We start from the raw sequence: 25,952 nt of genomic DNA on the forward strand, positions 1-25,952 counted from the left end.
CAACTTTAATATAGTTTATTTGATTTCTTTTGGTGAAGTTAAGCTAAGTGGAGGTGGAGTGGATTGGATGGTGTTGTCTTTTGTTCAAAAAAAAAGCTGAATAACAATAATAATAATAATAATGGTCTTATGATTTAATTGATGATCTTTCGATTTGTTTCTGTGCATCTCTAAGTTTGAAAACTAAATCCTGTAATTGATCTAATGTACATGCAAATTCGACTTCACCCTTTTCACCCTCTTCCTTTTCGGTTGTCAGATTGATGAGGTAGACCGGTGTGTTTACTTTTTCTATTGAGTTTGATTTCATAAAGTAATCCAGACGCCAATTAACATCGATGATATGTGGATAATGGAAGTTGGTAATTGATAGCACCTTTCTAATTGCTATTCTATTTTGATTGAAATACTGAATGATTACTTGTATTCTATTTGATGATAGTTTATGATCTTCCAAAGTATGACTATATTAATTAATTAATCAATAAATATTAATAAACATCTTCATATTATATATATAAACTATTTATTCTCTTACGTTATTACACTGTTATCTATATTTGATTTCATTGTCTCTAAAATGAATATGATGAATGCTGAATAGGTTTGTTTTAGTGCAATAACATCTACATTCTTTAATGAACTATTCTCTATTGATTAGATAGATAGATAGATTTGAATGTTAATAATATATTCTAGTTATTGTTGAATGAATCGAGATGATTTGACTACACAATTTATACATACCAAATAGTGCACTTTCAGTTTCATGCTTTAAAACAACATCAAAACAACAATCAATGAGAGCTCTGAATGCTTCATTTGGTACAATTTTCTCATCAGCGAGTACTTCTAATCCTTTTAAACAATCTTCACTTAAATTCATTCTTCTTTTATCTATATATATTCTTATAATTATTTAAGTATGTTACAACTCAATCATTTAACACACCCACAACCAAATTATTTGCAATGAAAAAAATAATCATTTTTCATATGAATTTTCTGCAACTTTTTGTATTTTTTTTTTTTAAATGATCACTATTTTTTAATATCATAATTATTTATTTATTAATTAAGTAGTACTTTTATCAACCAACCATCATTTCACTATTGATACTATTGAATATCAATTAAGTGTGTTTGTACTTTGAAAGAATGTAGTATACCTAAAAAATAAAAAAAGGTAATGTATAATACAATCAATAACATAAATTGTAATGTAGTAAGTTTGTTAACTCTATTGTTGTTGTTAAAATATTGTTTAATTTTTCTCATTTTTATCATATTTTTTCTTTAATATATGTATATATTAAACAATTGCAAAAATGAATAAAAGTTTGGTTGAGGCAAACAACAATCAGAAAATTGTTATTGAAATATCAATCTTGTTTATTTTATATTATAAATAGTAATAATTGACAATTTTTTTACATCAATCAGAACTCCATTTATATCAATAAATAAAATAACGGTTTTTTTTTTTTGCAATTCATCAGATTTTGAAATTATATTTGACCCAACAAAAATATAAAAAAAAATCAATAAAAATCAACAGTCATCGGTGTTCATTTCATACCCTAATGTTTCATGTTTTTTTTTCTGGCTAAAAAACAATTCTAAAAAAAGATTTGGCATCGGCTTCAACACAATTGTGCTTTTATAAACAAAAAAAAAAACTAAAATCAGATTCCAAAAAAAATAAAAATAAAAAAAACAAACAAAAAGGGTATGAAATCAACACCAATGCACTGTTGATTTCGTTGAAATGTCTTTTCGAATCTGCGATTTGCAATGGGGCATTTCATTGTTGATCAACAACCACACAACAAATGTTTGGAAACCACCCCCTATTTAGTATATCCGATAAAATAACCCACCACTATAAATCAATAAAGAAGAGGCCTAATTATGTGGATCTGGATTTTGTTTTTTATTTTTTCGTGTTCTTATCAATTAAGAATTGGGTTGATAAAATTTCAATCAAAAACGATTCCTTGATTCGAAAAGGTACCTTTTGCAGCTGTTGCCATGTTTTTTTTTTTTGAAATATATCAAAATAGTTTGTTCCTCAATGCGAAATGTTACAGAATATTATTATTAACAAAAAAAAATCAATTTTATCTTAGCCGTCGCCGGTGATAACCACAAAGCAATCTTCATCTACGATACGGTAGGCCTGAGAACCGTATTTGTAATGATTTGGGAAGACCATCCAACATTCCGTTTGGGCTGTGTGTGTTGTGTGTTGAGCCAAACCATAGTGAATCGAGCAATTGCAAAGATCATGAAATGGTACAACATGCAAGCAACTAACAAACAAATATTTAAGCAGTAAATTGGCAAATATTATATTATTATTGGGTGATCCATATCCTCCGTTTGATGTTGATGGTGATTGATTTTATATTGTTTGGAAAACAAATAATCCCTGCCAGCCACATTGGATCTACTGATATTGATATTGACATGATAAACATTATCAACACAACCAAACTCATTGTTTTAATTAAGATAATTTTTAATTTTTTTTGTTAATTTTTTTTGAATGACACTTTAAAAACTTGGAAATTGCCCAATGTAAGATATTTAAATCCCAATACTTCCCCAAATACTTTTGTTTTCATTCTATTAATCATTTCATAATTATTATCATTTCTATCTATATAGATTATCTGTAAATTTAAATTATTTATTTATTTTATTTATCACAAATATCTGTAATAGTATCTGTATAAAAAATAACAAAACAAATTTTTAAAAATGAAGTTTGATAATTTTATTTTTAAATTTGTTTTGATTTATTCGGTCTGCGTTGGCTTGGCTCATGCCCAATCTGTTTTCGGTCCCTATCCAGGCAACGGACATTACTACCAATTAATTTCATATGCAGGATCAACATATGATGCTGCTGTTGCAAATATTAATTCTCAAGCAGCCTACCAAACTTTACAACCGTATGTAATAATGAATTGAATTGAATTGATAAAAAATATTAACAAATAATTAATGTAAAAAATAATGTTTCTTATAAAATAATTATAGATATTTGGCTACAATTAATAATGAAGAAGAATTCAACTATATTACCAGTCAGATAACCATTGTTCCAATTGCCTCCAAAAGAATTTATGTTTCTGGTATTTTCGATAGTGGTTTCTTAAAATACAATGGTAACGCAATGGAGAAAGGATCATCAATCTATTCCTATCCAACCGCACGTTGTTTTACCTTCTGTAAATTCGCCAACGAATATCCAAGTGCTGGAAGTGCACAGGTGTATTTGTCTTTGAACAAAACAGGAACCGTATGGGCTCTGGCCACAGAAGACTTTGTCGCCAACAGCTACTATTTGGTTGAATACGGTGGTTTGAAAGAACCATTGATGGCACCACCACCATCTGCCGGTGGTCCAGTCACCATTTCCAATTTCGTTACCAGTGAAGCCGGTGTAGCTTGGAGTATTAACAACGTACAGGTTTTCAAAGATGGTGTTTCCCTCCCAATTATCACCTACGGTACAAATCTCTTGGTTGTCCAATGGCCAGCCGGTGTCAACAGATATGACTTGGTAATAACCGATAACAGAACTGTTGGTGCACATCCCCAATTCAACCTTAAAAGCACTCACTATGATAGTAAGTATATACTTATTAATTTGATAACAAAAAAAATTACTTTATTACTAATTCTTTTTTTATTTTTATTTTTTCTATAGTGCCATACATTACTACTTTGTATGCCAAGACTTTCACTGCCAACTCTGTCATCACTCTCAATGGTGGTAATTTTGGTACCGATCCTTCAGTTATCACTATTAATTATGGTTCAACCGCTGCAGTTTGTGGTTCAGTTGCTATTCTTGAAGCACACAATTCCATCACATGTAAATTAGGAACCGCGACAAACAAAAATACTGTTACTCTCCTTCCAATGACCGTTGCAGTTGGTTCAAATAACTTTGTGTACACCACCAATAGAATTCCTTTCTGTAAGTTGTTTGGACTTAACTTCAAAAGAGGCATGATTGAATCAATACTAATATTTAAATATTTCTACCACCGATATAGATGACTATAATACTGGTAGAGTTATTCAAATTTTCCAAGAGGCTAAAGTTATGTACGGTGCAAGCTCAGGCTCGACTGACGCCTCCTTCAATTATCTTGGATATCAAAGAAGAGTTTTCAATTCAAATTACATTGATAACAACTATTGTTCATTGGGATATGTCCTAAATGAGCCACAATCAGAAACTATTCTCAACAACATCAAATTGGATAACGAAATTTTCATTGCTGGATATGCACCTGGTAGCACTTTTAAAGTTACCGCCAACGGTGGTCCCAATGATGGATCTACATTGATTAGCTCAATTGGAACTGGAGTTTGTACTAATACTACTATGTATTGTCCAAACCCAAATTACCTTACTGGTGGTATGTATTTCGCTACATATGCCAGAGTTATCTATTATGGACAGCTCACTGGTCAAGGACAATCCTATAAGGCTGGTATGTTCTTCCAGTGTGGTAACTATCCAGCTGCCGCTGCTGCAATCACCTACTCTGTGGACACTGCAGGTGGACTCATAAACTTCGCAACTCTTAATGGATGTGGTTTCAAATACTCCACAAGATCGTTCGATCTCCAAGCCGTCAACTATCCAGGAATCGCCAATATCTATCAAATTGGAAACACTACTCTCGGTCTCAATATTCCAGCTGGAACCGGTGCTAACCTCCCTCTCACTGTTTACATTGAAAACACTCAACTTAAAAACGCCTTAATCTCATACAAGGCACCAACTATCTCTTCTATCACCCCGGCTCTTACCAGCTTTGGTGGAACTATTATTATCACTGGTACCCAATACGGTCCAAATGTAAATGGTATCTCTGGTAAATGGGTCTCTGGATCAACCACTTTGACTTGTCAATCATTCACAATGGTTACCGCCCACACCCAATTGAAATGTACATTGGGAGGAGCAACTGGTTCAGGTGTCTTTACCTTGACTGTCAACGGACAAATTGTCACCTTTGGATACGCTTTCTCGCCACCTATCATTCAAAGTGCCTCTCAATCTGGAACCACATTGTCGCTCAATGGTATTGGTTTCGGTTTGACAACAGCAGGTGTTACTTCTTCACTATCAATGACCAGCACATCTCTCACCACCGTTTCCGATCCACAAACATACAGTGGTACCGTGCCATCCAATACCAAGAATCAACCAATCACTTTTACAGTTGCCAGTATCATGTCTGCACCATACTACTTAACTTTCCAACCATCGTTGTCATCTGTTTCCAAACTCTCTCCAAACGCTGTCAGCACTATCAATATTGGTGGTAACTTCCTCCAACTCACTCGTCTCAACAATACCGTCTGTGAATCTTCGATTCTCATCGATGGTGTCACTCCATGTACCTCCCCACTATCTACCACCTCTGGAAATGGTTTGAGTTGTAATGCACCAGCCATGACCGGTACTCACAGCCTCACTGTAACCATCGACGGTAAGACATCTACTCCAATCCAAATCGTTGCTAACTCGCCATCTGTCTCATCGTATGTCCAAACGGGATACAATATCGTTATCACTGGTACCAACTTTGGATTGGGTACCGCTAGTGCCACTGTATCGATTGGTACTTACACCATCACAACTGGTGTCACTGTTACCTCTACAACCACCATCACCACCACTCTTCCATCGAACATTCGTAACGACGTACTCAAAGTAACCATCGACGGTTTGCCATCAAACACTATCGATTTCAAGGCTACTCCAACCATCACCTCTACCTCACTCGTTAACACAGTCGGTGGTAACTTGGTTATCACTGGTACCTACTTTAACAGTTTGAATGGAGGTAATAACCCAGTCACCATTGCTGTCTTGGCCAACGGTCAAACTTGCGCTAATCCAAGCGTTACCATTGACAATACTGAAATTACTTGTACACTCTCAGCCGGTACTGGATATAATCTTCCAGTTAAAGTCACAGTCGATGGTGTCTCTGCCAACAGTGTATTTGCTTTCAAAGCACCATTAATTAACTCTGCCAGCTTAAACAATGGACAAATCATTATTACTGGTACTGATTTCGGTACTACCAATAATAATGTCCAAGTCTCATTCTCTGGTGCCTCCATCCCATTGGCCTCTATTTCATCCGATGCCACCACAGCCTCATTCAACATTCCAACCAACGCTTTGAATTCACCAATCGTTTTAACTGTTGCCGGACAAGCTTCCAACCCATACCCATTCACTTTGACACCATCTTTGAACTCTGTCTCACAACCAAAAGCTCTTGGTGGACAAGTTCAAATCAGTGGTTCATACCTCTCCACAAAGAACTACGATGGATCAACCAATGATTTAGCCGTTACTATTGATGGTACAACCACATGCACCAACCCCACAGGAACCTCGAGCTCACTTACTTGCACTGTTCCAGCTGGTTATGGTACTGGTCATTCCATGGTTGTCACCATTGGATCTTTAACCTCCAACAGTCTCCCATTCGCTTATCAAGCACCAACCGTCACCTTGTTCAACCAATACAACACTCACACTGTCATCAACGGTACAAACTTTGGTTTGGATACCTCTCAGGTATCAGTTGCCTTCGGTCAATCTCAACCAGCTGCTCCAATCAACTTGTATTCCAGTCCAGAGTCAATGGAAATTGTTATTCCAGAGTTCACCAAGAACGGTAAATTACAAGTTACTGCAGGTGGACAAACCTCGAGTCTCTTTGACTATAAGCTCTCACCAGTCTTGGAATCCGTTACTTCTGTTGGTTCCAGTGGTGGTTTAATCACAATCAAAGGTCACTTCCTCAATGTTGAAACCGACGATGGAACTCCAACCACCATCAGCGTTACTCTTCTCCCAGATATCGAATGCACCGGTGTAGCCAAATTGGATGACACAACCCTCAACAGAATCACTTGTACCTTACCAGGTGGATCTGCCGAGAATCTTCAACTCCAAGTCACAATCGATGGTCTTTCCTCCATAATTGCTTTCAGCTATGGTGCTCCACTTATTCACTCGATCACCGTTTCACCAAGCAATCAAGTCAACATCACAGGTGAGAACTTATTCAACCTTCAAAACTCACCAATCGTTAACTGGGGTAGCACTCTTCAATTCAGCACTGTCACTACCTCTGGTAACTCTGTTATTTTCACCGTTCCAGATGGTACCCTCGGAGATTATGTCGGTGTAACCTTGAAGAATAGAGCTTCCAATACTTACTTTGTTTCACTCTACCCAATTATCACTTCAATTACTGCATCAAAGACCAGCGGTTCTGATGTCGTCGTTACCGGTACCTATCTCAATAGCTACAATGCCGATGGTAGCTCCACCAATGTTACCGTTACCATCGATGGACAACCATGTGACGTCGTCGCCGATCAATCTACCAACGAGAAGACTATCACTGCTCCATACGGTGTAGGATCCAACCACGTTGTTGTATTCTATGTCAATGGACAATCCTCAACCATCAGCACTTTCAACTACATTGCTCCAACCATTACTGCAATCTCTCAAAATGTATCACAAATCACAATTACCGGTGACAACTTTGGTAATAATACCGGTGCCATCGAGTTACCATCGGGTGTAACTCTTGACAGTGTTACCCATGATACTGTTATTGCTCTCCTTCCAGCATCATACAAATCAGGTACATTCAACGTTATTGTTGGTGGACAAACTGGTTCCTCTGCATTCGTCGTCACTCCATACATCACTGAATTCACCAGTGTCAATGCCCTCGGTGGTGATATCACTGTCTCTGGTCTATACTTTAACATTGACACCCAAAATGGCGATGCCACTGAAATCAGTGTAATCGTTGGAACACAAAACTGTGCCTATGTAAAGAACATTGCTGACACTAACATTGTCTGTACTCTTGGATCCCATGCTTTCAACCACAAAGATATTCAAGTAACAATCGATAATCAATACAATATCATGTCAGGTTACAGCTCTTTGCCACCCACTGTTCTCTCGGCAACCGGTCTCACCTTTGGTACTGCTGGAACTGTCACAATCTCTGGTATTGCCTTTGTTGAACCAATCAACAGCGTAAGAATTGGAGGTACCGAATGTACAACCGTTGATGTTGTCGATTCTAGCCACATCACCTGTGAGTTCTCAGCAGATGTTGTAGGTTCCTCCGTTATTGGTCTTGAAGTAGTCGTTTCCAACGCTGGAATTGAAGGATCTGCCAACGTTTTCCTCTACAGCCAATTGGATTGCTCAAATCAATGTGTCAACGGAACATGTACCAACGGTTATTGTGCTTGTGTAGTTGGTTATTCCGGTCAATTCTGTGATATTGCAGTTGCCGATATTGTCCATCCCGCCTCCCCATGGAATCCAATTCAAATCTACCAACAATTCTTACAAAATCAATACTTCATTTCTGGACTTTCCTACGTCCGTGAAGTCAACACTCAAACCGGTAGCGTAATCAACTCAATCAATCTCATGGATAACTCATTCACTTCAATTGGAAACGATCAATTCCAAACCTCTGAAGGTAGTGTCACTGTCACCGTAACAATTACAGTATTCATAGCCGATACTACTTCCTATAACTTTGCTGGTGAACTAATGGCAATTCCAAACGGTGCAATTAAACACTCCGTACAAGTCACCGGTTGGCAATTTGCTGACCAATCCAATTCACTCCAGGTTGTCTACAGAGCAAGTGCCCCAGAATCAGTCGCATACAACTGCACAACCTCTCCATCTACAATCACTTCTTCCGACCCAGCTACAACCAAGATGTCACAATCATTCTTGCTTGACACTGAAGCTGGAATCATGTATATTTCAGTCTCAAATCGTGCATACATTGACGGTGGTGTTGGTTACGTATCTGCTGTTTCATTGCCCAGCTCAGGATTCCCAGCATCTCCAAACACCAACATCCTATACTATGCTATTCAAGTCCCAGCTTTCGCCTCAGGTGTAACAGTCGATCCAACCTTTGTCGCCTACAATAAACCAAATCTTGTTTTCCCCAACTGTCCAACACCAACAACAACTGGTAACACACCAACAACTAACACCCCAACAACTAACAATCCAACTACTTCAACCACCGGTAACAACCCAACAACCTCAACAACTGGTAGCAATCCAACTACCTCAACAACCGGTACCAACCCAACTACTTCGACAACCGGTACCAACCCAACCACTTCGACAACTGGTACCAACCCCACTACTGGTGACTCAACTACCGGTACCAACCCAACTACCGGTAACACCCCAACCACTGGAGAAGACCCAACTACATCAACAACAGGACTCTCATCAGCATTCAAACTAACACCATCAACATTCAGTGTTATTCTTTCATTGTTGGTAATCTTATCAATATTCTTTTAAAACAAAAATTCAAATTAATTTTTAAATAAACAAACTAAATTATTAAAATAATTCTTTTAAAAATTAAATTTCTAAAAAAAAATATTAATCATTTGATCACATCTAATTATCATATAATAATAATATATTAAAAGTAGTCATCAATAAAAAGTTCCTAAGAAGACTATTTTGTCATAAATCTTAGGTTTTTATTTTTATTGAACATTCAATTCTTATTATTATATTCACGAATTCACAATCCAAATACAATTACCCTACTTTTAATATATTACCTTTGTACAAAGAAGAACAATTGTTCTAAAAAATAGAGTAATAATGTGCACACTTCTATTCAAATAATATGAAATTATGCAAAAAGTGTTTTTGGGGTGGGCTTTGATTTCTTTTACAATAAAACAAGTGTTATCAAAAAGTAAACTTTTTTTTTTTGAATAGTTTGACATTTATAGCTAATATGATTGAAAAAGACTATGTAATGTCGTGATCCTATCGATTCTCAAACATCACCAAAAATTGCTAATACTATTGTCACATGAAAAGGTATGCGGGGTTACATAACAATTAATTGAACTAAACACACTAAAATACCCAATAATAGTATGAACCCTTGGAATCCAAATTCAACCACCATCTTAAAGCCAAACTCTAGAGTTTCACCTCTGCACTAAGGTGTTTTGTTTTTTTTTTTTTTTAGCTTCACTCTTTTTTTTTCCCGACACTGATTAATATCATGCTCTAGGTTCCGAATTAATACAAAATAACTGTAAAAGTTGAAAAGTTATTTGATTTATTAATGATTTTTGTATAATAGTTCTTCTATCATCATGACAATATGACTTTCGATTTCTTTATCTATTCATGTGATGCATATTCAATAAATCAAAAACATTAAATGCTTTAGAAAGGTGAAAGTTACTGTTTTGTTCAACTCTGAATCATGTTTTTGGGTAAGTAAGTTTATATGAAGATCACTTTGTAAACTTAAGTATTCGAATAAAGCCGATCGGGTATGTTAATGTTGTTGAAAAAATTGATTAATTTGGATTTTGATGTTGATATTATTTTAATTAAAATTAAAAGTCAGTAAAAATTAAATGATTTCTTTATTATAAAGGAAAAAAAAGTATGATTGTTTTTTTTTTGTGATTTTTTGCCTTACATCTTTGACTGAGGTGTGGTGGCTCATCAGTTAAAAAAAAAAAAAATCAAAAAAAAGAAAAATACCCCAAAAAAAAACACCCCTTTAAACAATTTAAGACAAAGCACCAGTTATTACCTTTGATTAATGGAAATGGGATATACTATACTCACACATTAATCCAAAGTTTTTTTTTTTTTTTTTTAATTGAAAATGATCATTTTTAAACAAACGATGTAATTTAGCACACTCAAAGGTTTCAAGAGTTTTTTTGAGTGATCTGATGGTTTAGGTGGGGTGTCATCATCCACTGCGGTACTATATTTTCTAAACTTTTAAGAAGGAGAAGAAACTTACTAAGGTAATTAAAATTTGTTTTTTAATTTTTTTTTAATACCAATTGATTGAAACACAATTATAAATAGTCCAAACTTGATCAGTCCAATTCAGTCAATCAATCAATTATTTATATATCTTTTTATCATTTTCCTATTAAAGAATGAGAGTAGTATTATTATTAGTAACTTTAGTTTTATCTGTTTTAGCTGTTTCGAATGCTACCAATTTGGCAGCTGTTGAAGATTTCGGTATGCACTTTACTTTTGTTTGTCTCAAACACAACCCTTTCTAACATGTTTATCTCTATCAATTAGGTGGTGTTGTTATTGGAGATGTTAGTAAGGGTGCCATTCGTGCTTATGGTTTAACCCAAGGTCTCAGTGGTTTCACTGTTTCAGGTTTGTCTCTCTTTGGTTCCGTCGACGATAACTCTGCCAGTGTCCAAGCCGACTTCAACTCTTTTGCTTTCACTGGTCTCCAACAATGTGCTTACGCTTTGAGCTACAACAAGATCGCCGCCAATGCCGGTACCGGTACTGGATCGGTCGATGCCGACGTCTTATATGCCACCTACTTCCCATCTTTGATCGTTGAGTACGAAGAGACCGACGGTGGAAATGGTTACCAATACGGTAAGGATAAACTTTTGGGTTGGTCACGTCTCAACCAATGGGGTTCAATCATTCCAGGTGTCAACAACTGGGATATCAAGTCAAGCTCAAAGAACTACGACGCCACTGTCAACGGAAAGAACTACACTTTCCCAATCTTCCAAGTCAACACCACCTCACCAAACAACATGGTCACCTTCAGATTCGTCATTCCAGGTGCCAACGTTGAAATCAACGACCTCGAATTGAGTGCCGAACAAACCAAGATCGACATTCAAATCAACAACTACTATGACTCCACTGTCAACAAGAGAACCACCGGTTGTGATTCCACCGACGTCCCATTCTCATGTGATGCTACCGGTCCATCTGACAATGCCAACTCACGTCTCGCTTTGATCTCCTTCTTTGCTACTCTCTCTGCTCAAGCCAGCGTTGGAGCTTCCGGTTCAAACGGTGTCAGCACCAACGGTGGTGCCATCACCGCTGCCTTTGACTGGGTCACCTCTGTCACCATCAACGGAACCAAATCTGCCTCTGTCCACACCGAAGTCGATGTTCTCACCTCTGGTTTGAACAACCAATACGGTAACTTTGACTTGAAGATCGGTCTCAACGGTTTCGCCAACATCAATGCCAACGTTTTGGTTCAATCATTCGACGCTGTTCGTCCATCCAACGTTGTCTGGGATCCAGTTTTGGGAGGTCAAGCCAACTCTGCCTCTGTTGTCATCCCATCGATTGCAGTCATCCTCGTCGCAATCATTGCTTTATTATTCTAAATTATATAACCCACTCAAAAAACCCTACCGATTTACAAGACCGATTACTTTGTAAATCAAATAACAACATTTGTAACCTATTCCAAAATATCTATAATCTTAAATTCATTAAATAAATAAATTTATTGAATATATGTATTTCTAAAATAATAGTTTGGAAGGTGGTCTACCATCCCAAAAACAAAAAACAACAATAATTAATAATATATCTTTTATTTTGTTAATATAGTATTTTTCGAATCGAAAAAAAAAAAAATTATTATTCTCTGTATTTGTATAATTATTCTATTCTATTTTTTTTCTATCTTGTTGTTGAAAGATGTTGGTTTTAAAAAATTAGGTTCACAAATATTTTTTGGACATCCATTCGGCTTGGTAGGGAAACTTATCAATGTAAAATCTCTATCACATCGTAGATAATCATCGGAGAAACATGTTTCAGGTTTTTCACACCCTTCAAACTTGTAACATCTATCTGCATTTCTAGAATATGTAGGCACTGTGTCTTTTAAACAATTGACGGGTGGAATTTCTGGACATTTAGTGGGAGCTCCATTTATATTAACAAAAGCATAGTGGATTTCCAATTCTTTATATAATGTAGTTCCATATACTATTGCTTTGTAAGGAAATTCGGTAAAAATCTGCTTCTCTACCCAATCCATATCAATCAAATTGATAGTCCAGAAATCACCAATATCCAATTTCATAAATTCAAAAGAGTTACTGTCATTATTAACAGTATGTGCTACATATTGACTAGACTGATTCTTTAATATATCAACAAAATAGAATTTTCCGTTTGTCAGTGCTCTAGTTGGAACATCTAATAACAAATAAGAATGATCAATATGAAAGTTGGTATGACCATCCTCAGTAGGGGTGAAAGAACCAGAGAGCATTATATTCTTAGGATCTGTATTTAAAACAAGGCTCTGACTATCTCTATTGGAGAAAATTAAGTTATTCACCTCAATATTGATATTATTCTTAGAGTTGACTTCTCTAAGAAAGTATCTTGTACAGTTGGAGGTATCATTAGAACCACCTTCTAGACTCGGTTTAAAGGTGAAATAAACTGAATCTTTGGCTAAACAAAAATTAAAAATGCCAAAAAACACAAATATTTTAATAAAATAGCTATACTTCATTCTTGAAAACTATTCTAGAATTAAAAGAAATAATGAAAATACAAATTTATATTTAATTTTTTTAAATTTTTTAAATACTTAAAATCATAAAAGATTTGAATTATTTATTTCTATAAATGATCAAAACTTGTAATATACATTTATTTTTTATAGATCTTACTTCTGACAACTTTTTATTAAGAGAACATCCAAAAATGGGGTTTAATCACATAGAATTGTGTTAGTCAGTTAATAAAATTATGACAGGACAACAATTTGTTTTTATTACTATTTTTATTTTATTTTTTATATTGTGTAACTGTAGGTAGTATTAAAATAGATTCTAACGATTAATATCTTTTGAAAGGTAGAAGACTTTCATCATTAATAATCGATTAAGCAGTTTCATTAGTAGCTGTGTTTTAATAGATTTTTGTGTGTCTCTCAAGTATAAGTATGCAAATAAACTTGTAGTTTTAAGAAAATTATTAAATGTCGTTTTGTTTTATTTATTTTAAAAAAAATGATTATAATTATATTATAAAGTTGAATCAATACTTCTTTTTCTATTATTCTTAAAAAAGACATCATGTGCGTTGGAGTCTGGTGAAAGTGATGGTGATTGTTCATTTGGATAGAATTTATAGTTGAACGATGAAATTCGTGGAAGAGTATTGGAGGAATCAGAAAGGTTAGTTATGTTTAGAATACTACTGGCACTGCTATTGGTAGATGACTCTAATAGATTTGGACTTGTTGTTGACTTGTTGTTGTTATTATTATTATTGTTGTTACTGCTTCGATAGGATATAAAATTGATAGGACTGCTGCTACTTCTGTGACTACGTGTTACAATTGGTAGACTTGGCATCTCAATTGTTGATTTATTGATATTGCTGATGCTGGTGAGACTGCCACTGCTGATACTACTGCTACTGCTGCTTAGTGTCGGCGAGCATTCATCTTTTTCCTCCATGATTGGGTTTATCAAGTTGGAAATCGATGCTTTGTTGTGGTAGGCATTGCTTGAAGGCGGTGAGCTATTGAGCTTCTGAGGTGGACTGTAGCTGCTGGATGGCGGAGACAGCTGAGCCGGTGGACTGCTTGTGGTTGGTGTGGTGTTCAATGGACTGCTACTGCCACTCAGCTTGAAGTTGTCATCTTTTGGAATGGGACCGAAACTCATTACATCGATGAGATCGTCCGATGCCGATGACCGTCTTGGTGTCTTATCGTATCGTGAGGAATTCATTGAGAATGGGCTGCGTGGAACCGGATGGAAAGCACCACCACTTCCAGTAGAAGAGTTCAATTGGAATTGCTGATGATTGTTGCTATGATGTTGATGGTTGTGATGTTGTTGATGTTGTTTTTGGAGAGGTGATTGTGGGAATGGTATTATATGTGGATGATCCAAGTGGAACGAAGATGATAGCGAAGATGATGATGATCCGGAACTGAGTGATTTACTTCTTGGTCTTTGATGTGGAGATGACAATCCAAGGTTGGAAAGATCACAGATATAGTTGTTGTAGTTTGGTGAGGTTGACTTGGAGCCATTGCTACTGCGCAGATTAAGTTGTGAAGAAAGGATCGGTGTGTTTGATTTACTGAAAAACATTGGTGAGGGTGAGCCAGAGAACTGAGCGCTATCGCCTGACAACAAAGGAGAAGGATAACTTGAAATATGTGATTGTTGTTGTTGTTGTTGTTGATGATTGTTTGGCAAGATTGGTGATGAAGGATTAGAGAAATGATCTAAATTCTCTTCCCATGGATCAGTATGATCCTTTAATTTCCAGAATCCATAACAGTCATGATGGTCTGCACCACTCTCAAATAATCTCCTACAATGTGAAAGTGCATCTTGTAATTGTTTTCTCCAACCAGGTGTTCCTTTTAGAAATTAAAAAATAACAAATTAAAATTAATAAAATTACTAACTAAATATATATGAATTTTATAAATATTTACTCTTTTTCTTTGTACAAATTACATCCCAATGTGCAGCAACATAACCATAAACATCTTTTTTCAAATTAAAATATTCTTTTTCTGGATAGAGTTTTTTGAGTGAGTAGAAAACAACTCTTAGAATGGAAACCCAAGAGACCGATCTCGAAACTAGACAAGGAGGTAGCTCACGAGTACAAATGAGACATACATGTGGCTTTGGACAGACTGGTGTTATATAAGATGGTGAAATTTCATACTTGACACCATGAATAAATCTATACTCTGTGAATCCTTGATCCTCCAAGGAAATTGGTTGATTCAAATCCATATCAAAAATAAAAGGATTTTTTTAAAACTAAGATAGAGATAAATAGATGTGATTGATTGGATTAACAATAAAGGTAGGTATTACAAAGTAATATTAATATTAATAAAAAAAGGAAAGAGATAGAGAAAGAAAAACTATTAAAAGTCTGTGATTGATTATTCGAATTTGTGATTGATATATTATTATATATTATTATTTATAGTTGATAATTATTTTAAAATATATATAAATATATATAATTATATTTAAAGAAATGATTCTTTTAAAAGTAGTAATTCTGACCGAAAATGGAAATGTTTTATATATTAAATGAGAGGAAGAGGTGGTGGTGTATAGAAAAAATTTAAAGAAAAAGGTGGAACTAAAATACTGGTAAAACTAAAGTATTGAATGTTATTGGAAGGAGTTAATGTAGTATTATAGAATTGTAGTGATAAAATAAGTTTAATCGTGTGGGCTGTTGTTGGTGGTTATTTTCCTTCTTTTTACAATGACGTATCAATAAGTGATATTTTTTAGTAAATTAAAAAAGAGCGAGAGAGTGAGAGAGGAAATTAATATATAAAAGATGGTAGTAGGTTGTAATTTTAATTGATATAAAAAAAAACAAACAATTTTTAAGTTGGCGGTGGAAAATGTTATAAAGAGTTTTTTTTTTTTGTTAATAGATGGAAAATAGAAAAAAAAAACAGTGTTAGATTTAGAGATAGAGAAAAAAAGGAGTTGTAATCTGAATTAATTAAAAAATATAATATTTTTTTTGTTGTTGGAATTGCTATGATTATTTAAAAGTATAAGAAATCAAGTTATTTTTAAAATTAAACCAATATTTAGTAATTTATAATATAGAAATAATGGATTCCAACTTGTATTTTCATTATATAATAGATAGATAAAATTTAAAATAAACTACTAAATTTTGGAAATTAAAGAAAAAGTGGATTTATATGTTTGTTTTATTTAACAAACAAAATGTGAATGAAATGAATAAATGATTTGAATGGATTGTTGTTATATTAATTTGTTAGTGAAAAAGACGAACTAGTGGATTAATGGAGTTGTATAAAATTAATAAATAACTACTTTTAAAAACTGTTGTTGTTGTTGTTGTTGATTTCTAAAGTAATTACACGATTTAATTTAATTTGTTGTTGTTGTTGTTTTAAAAGAGAAACAAAGTAGCACATACCAATTCCCGAATTTTTTCAGAGTGACTTTTGGTATGATGTTGCGGTCAACATCCAAAACTTTGATCTGTTGTAGCTCTGCAGATGATGGTAAGTGTGTTTGGTCGGTGTTTGGTGTGTTGAGCGTGGGAATTAAGTAATGGTATAGTTTGAATAAATTAGTTTAGTAAATAGGCAGATAGATAGATAGATGGGTAGATAGTTAGCTTGCCAAAACAGTATAAAACTAAAGTTATAAATTGTGAATTATTATAGACGACGGCGACGACCATGTCAACTCACACACCACAGTAGACAAACAACAAACAAACACAAAACACACTGAAAAGGGATCGTTGCTCTCAAATTAAAATTAAAACTTTTAATATTTATTCTCAATAATATTAATTTCAAATTGCTATAAGAGGTGTGGTTGTGTGATGAAATATAATAAATTAAAAGATGATGGATGATGGTTTGATTTTGGTTTGGCTTGGTCTGATTTTGGTTGGTTTGATTTATTACTTTGTTTGGAAACTGTTTTGTTTATATTGAACAAATTTATTATTTATTTTTATATATATATGTACAAAAATTCTATTTTAACTCAATGGATTGGATTGAAATTGAAGGATATGGATTTGGAATAATATTATTTTGTTCTATTTTAATTATATTTAACAAAAACAGCTTTAACAACAATAGGAAGAAGAGGAAGAGGAGTAGAACAAGTAGGAAAGGAGAATAGTTGTATTAAAATTAATTTTTTGATACCAAAATCGTGATTTTTAAATTTAAAAATAACTTTACAAATTCTAAACAATCATCTCAACTACTGCAAATATGGTATTTCTATTAGCTAATATAATGATGTTTGCTTGTTTAATCTGTCTATTGTAACAACAACAACAACAACAACAACAACAACAACAATATTAAGACAAAGACCGGTCTGGCATTAATTAAAGAGCTAGCCAGCTAGCTGCAGCTATGTTTAAGATTTGTGATAGTTGTTGACATCTGTCTCGACTGATACATTTTAAAACAAAACAATTGGGATTTCCTTATCACTCAATGGTTTTTATCACACATACACACAAACACACATAATTTAAAAAATAAAATCTATCTTTGTGGGTTGTTGATTTCGTCCACAACAACTATATAATTTATAAAATAAAAAGGCGTAACAATAAATATTAAAACAACAACAACAACAACAACAATGAGTGTCTCTCTACAAAAATTATTAACATTTATTGATGATATAGTAATAATTATTAATTATGTTTTATAAAAAAGGAAAGTTCCTTCGATTCCTGGTTAGAGTTGCAAATAATATATAGACAGATACTCACGCTCACACAAACACACAGATAACTTTGACACTGACTAACACCCCCACAACCATTGTTTCATTTGTCGGCTACTCTACACATTCTACTACTACTACTACTATTTCTACAACTCTATCTTGATTATAATGCTAATTCTACTTCATATCAATTTTAAAAATAAATAAATAAACCTGTTGTTGTCAGTTAATTTATTTATGTGATTATCAATTAATATTAAACTAACCATATGTGGTAACTATTGCACTAAACGACACTACACTATTGTGATTTTAAATGATTATAACCACAGTGTTACCACTTTTGATCTATTTAATATTTGGACAAAAACCACATATTTAATACAACACACACACATAGACACACACATTTAACTAAATGTCTGTTCACAAATGAATGAACTTATAAAAATATATGTCTTTTTTTTTGTTTTATCAGTGTTTGTTGTGTTGTGTTTTTTTAAATAAAATAAATAAAATATTAAAACTAATCAGCAATAATTATTAATAAAATTGGTATGTTGATTTAATCTAACATCATCAGTATCGTCAAAGGGTATTTTGGGGTTGGTGGTGTTGCAAGGTTGTTGTCTAATATCACTTGTGGTGATGACAATCGTTGTCAATATCATCACAATCATTACTAATATGTCTACATTGACAGTGAATGAATTCAATACAATGATTAAGTCGTCAGAAGAGAAGCATTGAAAAATAAGAAATAATTCCTTTTTTATCTAATAATATATGTGTGATATTCTTTTTTGTTTTTCAAGAAAATTATATACCCCATTATTACCATTATTATCTTTTCTTTTATCTCTATTTGTTTGTGTACGAAGTGAATGTGTTTATTTAATATAAATGCTATACATATAGTAGTAGTGTTTACTGTACTAAACCTTTAAAAACAAGTCGTTTATGTGCATAATTATAATTGTTTTAACTAACTGACATACTACTGATCTATGAAAGTATCAACTACACAAAAGTAGTAATTAAACATGAACTAAATTATACTAACTTAACACCAAACTAACTATAAAAGCTAAAGTGACTTGTTGGTGTAGTCGTGTAATACTTGCTATAGTTACTGTCGCTTGATGTTGAAGAACTACTTTTATTATTACTATTATTGTCAATGTTACTGTAACTGCTACTAGTGAATAGCTATAGTTATTCTTTTAGTATTCAGAACTTAACTAATTATATAAATATTATAATGGGTAATGAATAATTTCTTAAATACTATATATTTATATGACCTGTAAGCTTTGTCCTATCATCTGATTACTCTTCTTTAATAAATATTATAATATATATATGTGCAAGCAACAATTAAACTGCAATCTATCATCGACCAAAGGTCATTAAACAATCTAAAAGACAATCTGTATAGTGAATTGAAATGAAAGTGTTCACATAAACAATCTAAATATATCTAACTCTTTCTTTTATACTCTAAAGTTGTTTTGGTTTATAAAAATAAATTTATACTCTACACTAGTGATAATAAGCAATTTCTTTAAATATTTATATAAATGTTTATATCTACAATATATTAATTTATTTGTTGCCGTTGGTAATATATATAATTTGTTAAACTATTGACAATACAATGTTTAATTGTTGTTGTTGTTGCTATGACTGACACTAATACATATTAGTTCGATCGTATATTATAAGTTTATACTATACATACTATAAATCAAATAGTTCGAGCTTATCTATTTGATATTTTAATCTTTGTTGATGTTATAGTTGTCATTATCGGTTGAGTTGTTTTTGTTGTTGATGTTGTCGTTGTTTTGTGGGTGTTGATTGATTGATTGATTCTAGCTATTACTTTATTGATTGTTATTATGTCTTCTTTGTTGGAATTGATTACCTTGGAATCCACCTCTATCAGAGTTGAAACCACCTCTGTCAGAATTGAAACCACCACGACCTCTTCCACCACCTGTTTTATAAAAAGGATTTGAATTGTTATAGTTAACATAATTTGTTCTTGAACTGACTGTTGATTGTTGTTGTTGTTGTTGATAATGTTGATAATGTTGGTGATGATGATGATTCTTACCTCTTGGAGGACCACCTCTAGCACGACCGACAGATCTTCCTATACCAAGACTCTTTCCACGCAGTACAGTTCTACCATCTATACGCTTGAACATCGGTGCATTCTTAAGCATGTCTGGCAGAATGAAAAATCTGATTTTACTTCCTCTTATGTAGATTTGTTCGATTTGAGTTTGTTTTCCGTTCTTGGCTGTCATGGTAATATTCTCCATACGACAGTTCATGTTGTCCTCGCTCTCGATCAATGTACCACGATACAGATCACCGTTCCTCAGTTCCAAAGTGATAACATGTGAATCTGCTTCGTGCAATATCTTTACTGGGATACCAATACTCATTTTTAAATCGGATACTCTTTTACAGCCTGATTTCTCAAAGATTACTTATAAATATATATACAAAGATAAAAGATACAACTCAGTGTGCAAAAAAAAAGATACCTCAACTTCACAATAATTTTGCAAAAAAAAAAAATTCGTTTCTCTTTTGTTGAAATTTTTACACACAAAATAGGCAAACTATCTTTTTTAGTTATTATAATCAAAGTTTGAAGTATATTTGTCTAATCAAATAATTATTTGAAGTAATATGATTTCCATTTCAAACAAATAAAGAATTAATAATAAATTTGTTATAAAATTAAAAAAATAAAATTTTGTTTTTCATTTTCTATTGTTTTTTTAACAAAAGAAATTTCTTGGTTTATTGCTCAGAAATATTCTATATATTAGGAACATTAAAATAATTATATTTATAAACCATATAAATTAATACATGTATGATATATTATATAGATCATTTTCGATCGAATCTAGTATCGATTCGGCTCATTGTGAATTGATCAACGATTGAATAGAGTTTCAGACTAGATCCGAGAAGATAGACCGCTTGGTTAATCTTATTTTGAAATCACTGTTGATATTGAAACTTTGGGTCGATTTAATTTCGAAATAATAACCAGATTTCAAAGATTGATTGTTTTACAATGCTATTTATTCACTTTCAGACCTTTATTATCTTTTGGAGTTGGTCACTGACATTGAATTATTAATAGATTAAAGATAGTTGAAGAAGTTAATTGAATTACAACATCTTCGTTGTATTGAAACTTACTTTTGTTGTTAACTGTTGATGTGAATCCAATTTAATACTAATGGGTGATTGTGGTGTGCTTTATGTAGGCAGAGTTTGAAACAATACAGTTTGAAAGGTTGCAACGAGATTTGCGAAAATCTCATTATTATATTCAAGATGACCAATCAGGAGATTGAATTTTCAAAGTCATGACCACGCAGGCTCTATATTTGTAATGTAAAAGGTAAAAGGATTGGTTTAAATCGTCGTTTCATTCTTTATTTTATTGATTGACAACTTCTTTATTATTTATCGTTTTTCTACAGTTTAGAAAGCTATGAGATTAAGGCTAGATTTTTCAAGATTGAAATTTGGTACAAACAGTTTGAAAAACTAACCTGTGGGTGATCAATTTTCAAAAAAAAAATATGATAACGAGGTGTTAGGACAGGGTTTTTGATGGTTTTGTTTGTCCATTTTTTTTTAATTCGATCCACTACCTAAGAAAAAAGATCGACCGAGTGTGGTGATTGTGGTTTTTTTTTTTTGCAAAGAAAAAAATATCAAAAAATAAAAAACAACTTTAATTGATTTAAAGATTGTAGTGTAATATGGATTGAGCCCAACCCACTCAGTCTCTTTTAGTTAAATGTTTGATGTTGTTGGGTGTGTTAAGTTTGAAGAACTGAAAATAAAATGGTTTTGATTCATTTAATTAATATCAAATGTGTTGACATGTGAGTGAATTTATATGGTTCAGATATTTCTGTTGTTTTGTTCAAGATATGAAAATGGTAGAATTTATTATTACTTTAGCCAACATTGTTAATTAAAATCTATCAAGTTGACCAAATTTTGAATATTTTTTGTTTTCTTTTTTTTAAAGTCTTGATCCTTCAACTTTTTGGGCTTTCGATTGTCCAGAACCAACAACTTTAATACTTTACACGACATTAACAATCATAATTAATTCAAATCTTATCCATAAATATTTTTGACATATTTGCATAATTTTATTTTTTTCTATTTTTTTTTGTACATGTATAAACCGTAGCTCAAATTTTTTTTTCTTTTCAATCTTTCGACACTTGTATTATAAAACATTTTTTGTATATATCATTATTATTATTTCACATTACCGAAAAGGAATAGGACCACTACTTCCTTATTCTATCTAATATAAGAGTCATTTTTTTTTTTAAAGATTTAAATTTATATATATTTATTTTTATATATTTATTTAAAAAATTGTATAAATAGAATTAAAAAAAAAAAAAAATGAATAAATTTATTTATTTAATATATATTATATTGTTATCAATATTTTGTTTTACTGGATCTGTAAAGTCCGTAAACAATAATGTAAAAATAGCGGTGGTTGCTTCCGGAGTGGTCGATGACTTTGGTTTCAACTATATGATCAACGAAGGTATGATCAATATGGGAAGAATATTGAATATTTCAAAGATTCAATTGGTCCAAAATATTACTGCCCTTCAATTGCCTGCTCTAATCGACGATCTGGTGGCACAAGGATGTGATGGTATCATTACAAGTTCCTTCGATATGACTGACGCAACAGTAAATGCCTCCATTAAATATCCACATGTTCAATTCCTAACACGTGGAAGTCTTAAAAACACAAACAACCTTTCCTTTATCACCTACAACATCGGTATTTGCCAATATATCATTGGCTATTTCGCTGGTTTGGTTACAAAGACCAACAAGATCGGTTATATTGCACCAGGTCTACCGTTAATTCCAAATTATAATGCCAATGCTCTGTTTGTTGGTGCCAGAATGTCCAACCCCAATACCACAGTCCACACCTACAATGTCAATGATTGGATTACTCCGGACAGATCGACCGGTGCAGCCAATGTTCTCTATGACATGGGTATCGATATCATCAGTGACAACGAAAACGATCAATCCGTCCTAAAGGTATCGGTCAAACGTGGTGTATACGGACTTGGAACCAACGGTTTCCCACAAGGTCAGATCTTTGGTCAATCGGTAGGTCTGTCATTCGTTACCAATTGGACCAGTACCTTTGTTAAATTTGGTAAAATTGTAACAGGTGCTACAAATGTAACGTTCAAAGACTATGGTGATTTCAATACAACTTTCTTACAATTGTCCGATTTTCCATTTTCTGTAAGTAGTTAATTTAATATATTTATTCAATAATTTTCTAACTATATTTTTTTAATTATTAAATAGGTAAGTGAAACAATTAGACAAAAAGTTAGAGATGAAATTACAAGATTAATGAAGATACCAAGAGCATCTCACCCATACTATTGTAATGATTTTAATTTACAAACATATCCAAATGATACCAAGCCAGGAACCAATTGTATTACTAGTGGTTTTTGGTTTACTGTTAATAAGCCATACGAAGGAATGTATGATTATGGATACTATAATGTTCCTTTGACTGAAGTAAGTTGAAAACAAAAAAAAAAAACAATATTATAATAATTGAATTAATTAAATATTTTCCAATTTAGATATTCCTTGAAGATTCTGTATTTTATGGTGTATTGATTACATCTTGTATTTTTATATTTTTAAGTGTTATTTTAATTGGTTTGGTTTGGTATTTCAAAGACTCTCATTCCATTAGATCTGCAAGTCCTTTGTTTTGCTGGGTGTTGATTCTCGGAGGAATCATCACCTATATCGGTTGTATAGTCTATGTTATTCCAGTGAAAGATTCATCTTGTGCCGCAAGATATTGGCTGTTGGTCGTTGGATACGCACTGCTAATCGGTTCGTTGGTCGTAAAGAACTTCCGTATCTACTTGATTTTCGAATCGACCAATAAATCTTTGAAGGTAATTCGTATTACCAACACACATCTCATGCCATGGGTCGGTGGTCTAGTAGCGGTTTTCTCGATTCTTATGGTACTCTTTACTGTCTCATCGGTTGGAAACATCAGTGCCATAACATCATTCGACGAGCCAAACCTCTTGAAATATCAATACACTGTGGTTTGCAAGAATTCCGAAGCCGGAAACATTGTGCTCTACACAGTGTTGGCGGTATTCGGTGTCATGTTGATCTGTGGTATTTTCGTAAGCTGGAAAATCAGAACGGTCGACATCGATGAGTTCAACGAGAGCAAACCGATTGCCAATACACTGTATGCAGTGCTTCTCTCTGCATTCATCGTGGCGGTGCTTCTCGTCTCGCCACAAACCAAAAACTCGGAATCAACCATTATCTGTGCAGCGGCCATCTTTATCACAACGGCATCGCTACTCATTCTTTTCGTTCCGAAATTCTGGAGAATCCACATATATGGTGCAGCATCATCGGAGATGTTCACTCGTAACAACATGAGTGCCATCGCATCATCGAGAAACTCCAACAAGAACTCCTCCAAGCAGTACAGTGGAACCAGCAGCAGAGGTGGTGGATTCAGTGGTTCTCTTGACGAAGAGGAAATGGCATCGAAATCCGTTGCCAATCCACAGCAACACTCACCAAACACCTCCAATTCCAATCTAAATAATAATAATAATAATCAGATTGCTGGTAATCCAGAGGAACAACACAGTTCAATACATGCTCAGTTTGACTCTGATGAAGATGTATCTCCTTCTGATGATAAATAAATATAATTTTTTTTTTATTTTTTATTATTAAAATATAATTTTTGATCTGATTGCAAATTTGATCAACAACAATTCAGATCTAATCTAGCTAGAAAAAAAAAATCATTAATTGAAGCAAATCACCTCTATCTGTCTGTTACATGATAATTTCTATAAAAATCTCTTAAAGCTTGAAGCAAGAATTAATATCCACACAGATATTTAAATAAACAAAAGATGGATGATCATCCATATAAAAAAAAAAGATATTTTTTTTTTTGTCTCTCTGTTTGGAGCAAGCACACCAAGTCTTTTATTAAAATAAAAAGAATGATAAAAACCATTTTTTGTTGAGCGGTTTTAACATGAAAAAGATATTTTATGTTTATTTTTATGCAGTTTTTTGTTTTTTTTTGCAAAAGCAAGATAAAATGGTGGTTTCTTCTTTATTATTAGGTGCTGCAAAAACCATTCAAAAACAACTAAAATCATGCTGACTGCAAATCTGAAAATCATTTAAATTTTTTTATTTAAATTTTTATAAGCATATAAATCAATCAACACACAAAAGACAAAAGTGAATATTATAACAATTAATAATAAATATATCTAATATTATAAATTAAAACAATAGTAGAAAAGTAGTAGTTTAAAATCTTTTATTATTATTTCAAGCTTTTTAATAATTAATTAAAACCAAATTTATAAATAGATAAAATAAGAAACAAAGATATATAGATATATTTATAGATTATTTTATTTTTCAATAGAGAGCTATTTGTATTGATAACTTATAGTAAGTTGGGTTGGAGAATGAAAATTAAGCAAAAAAATAACTTTATTAATTAATTAATAATATTATTTTTATATTTATTTTTATTTTTTTGAAACAGAACAACAAACACCACACCACACCTAGGTTGCGACACGACAAACACACACACACACACACTG

General features: G+C 32.9%; 6 protein-coding genes across 6 annotated transcripts; 3 read left to right on the plus strand and 3 right to left on the minus strand.

The window, feature by feature from the left end:
* Positions 1-127: 127 nt before the first annotated feature.
* commd3 (COMM domain-containing protein 3) lies at positions 128-886 on the minus strand (the record flags this gene model as incomplete). Its single annotated transcript, XM_020581400.1, has 3 exons — positions 128-464; positions 539-650; positions 748-886. The coding sequence occupies 3 exons, from the start codon at positions 884-886 to the stop codon at positions 128-130; spliced, it is 588 nt and encodes a 195-aa protein (XP_020428187.1).
* Positions 887-2,763: 1,877 nt separating this feature from the next.
* On the plus strand, positions 2,764-9,433 carry PPL_10633 (beta strand repeat-containing protein; the record flags this gene model as incomplete). Its single annotated transcript, XM_020581401.1, has 4 exons — positions 2,764-2,957; positions 3,046-3,638; positions 3,719-3,991; positions 4,071-9,433. 4 exons carry the CDS (start codon positions 2,764-2,766, stop codon positions 9,431-9,433), a joined length of 6,423 nt encoding a protein of 2,140 aa, XP_020428188.1.
* Positions 9,434-11,070: 1,637 nt separating this feature from the next.
* Positions 11,071-12,303, plus strand: PPL_10634 (putative transmembrane protein; the record flags this gene model as incomplete). The annotated part of the gene is made up of 2 exons (XM_020581402.1): positions 11,071-11,158; positions 11,225-12,303. 2 exons carry the CDS (start codon positions 11,071-11,073, stop codon positions 12,301-12,303), a joined length of 1,167 nt encoding a protein of 388 aa, XP_020428189.1.
* Positions 12,304-12,425: 122 nt separating this feature from the next.
* Positions 12,426-15,717, minus strand: PPL_10635 (histidine kinase; the record flags this gene model as incomplete). The annotated part of the gene is made up of 4 exons (XM_020581403.1): positions 12,426-12,444; positions 12,766-13,393; positions 13,992-15,329; positions 15,408-15,717. 4 exons carry the CDS (start codon positions 15,715-15,717, stop codon positions 12,426-12,428), a joined length of 2,295 nt encoding a protein of 764 aa, XP_020428190.1.
* A 2,581-nt stretch (positions 15,718-18,298) lies between these two features.
* snrpD3 (LSM domain-containing protein) lies at positions 18,299-22,399 on the minus strand (the record flags this gene model as incomplete). The annotated part of the gene is made up of 7 exons (XM_020581404.1): positions 18,299-18,352; positions 18,774-18,965; positions 19,278-19,351; positions 20,126-20,698; positions 20,836-20,878; positions 21,430-21,487; positions 22,338-22,399. 7 exons carry the CDS (start codon positions 22,397-22,399, stop codon positions 18,299-18,301), a joined length of 1,056 nt encoding a protein of 351 aa, XP_020428191.1.
* A 269-nt stretch (positions 22,400-22,668) lies between these two features.
* grlM (class C G-protein coupled receptor) lies at positions 22,669-25,917 on the plus strand (the record flags this gene model as incomplete). Its single annotated transcript, XM_020581405.1, has 6 exons — positions 22,669-23,550; positions 23,617-23,838; positions 23,907-24,995; positions 25,544-25,575; positions 25,769-25,794; positions 25,892-25,917. The coding sequence occupies 6 exons, from the start codon at positions 22,669-22,671 to the stop codon at positions 25,915-25,917; spliced, it is 2,277 nt and encodes a 758-aa protein (XP_020428192.1).
* Positions 25,918-25,952: the final 35 nt, after the last annotated feature.

Source organism: Heterostelium album, assembly GCF_000004825.1.
Source record: "Heterostelium album PN500 unplaced genomic scaffold PPL_scaffold14, whole genome shotgun sequence".
NCBI lineage: Eukaryota > Evosea > Eumycetozoa > Acytosteliales > Acytosteliaceae > Heterostelium > Heterostelium album.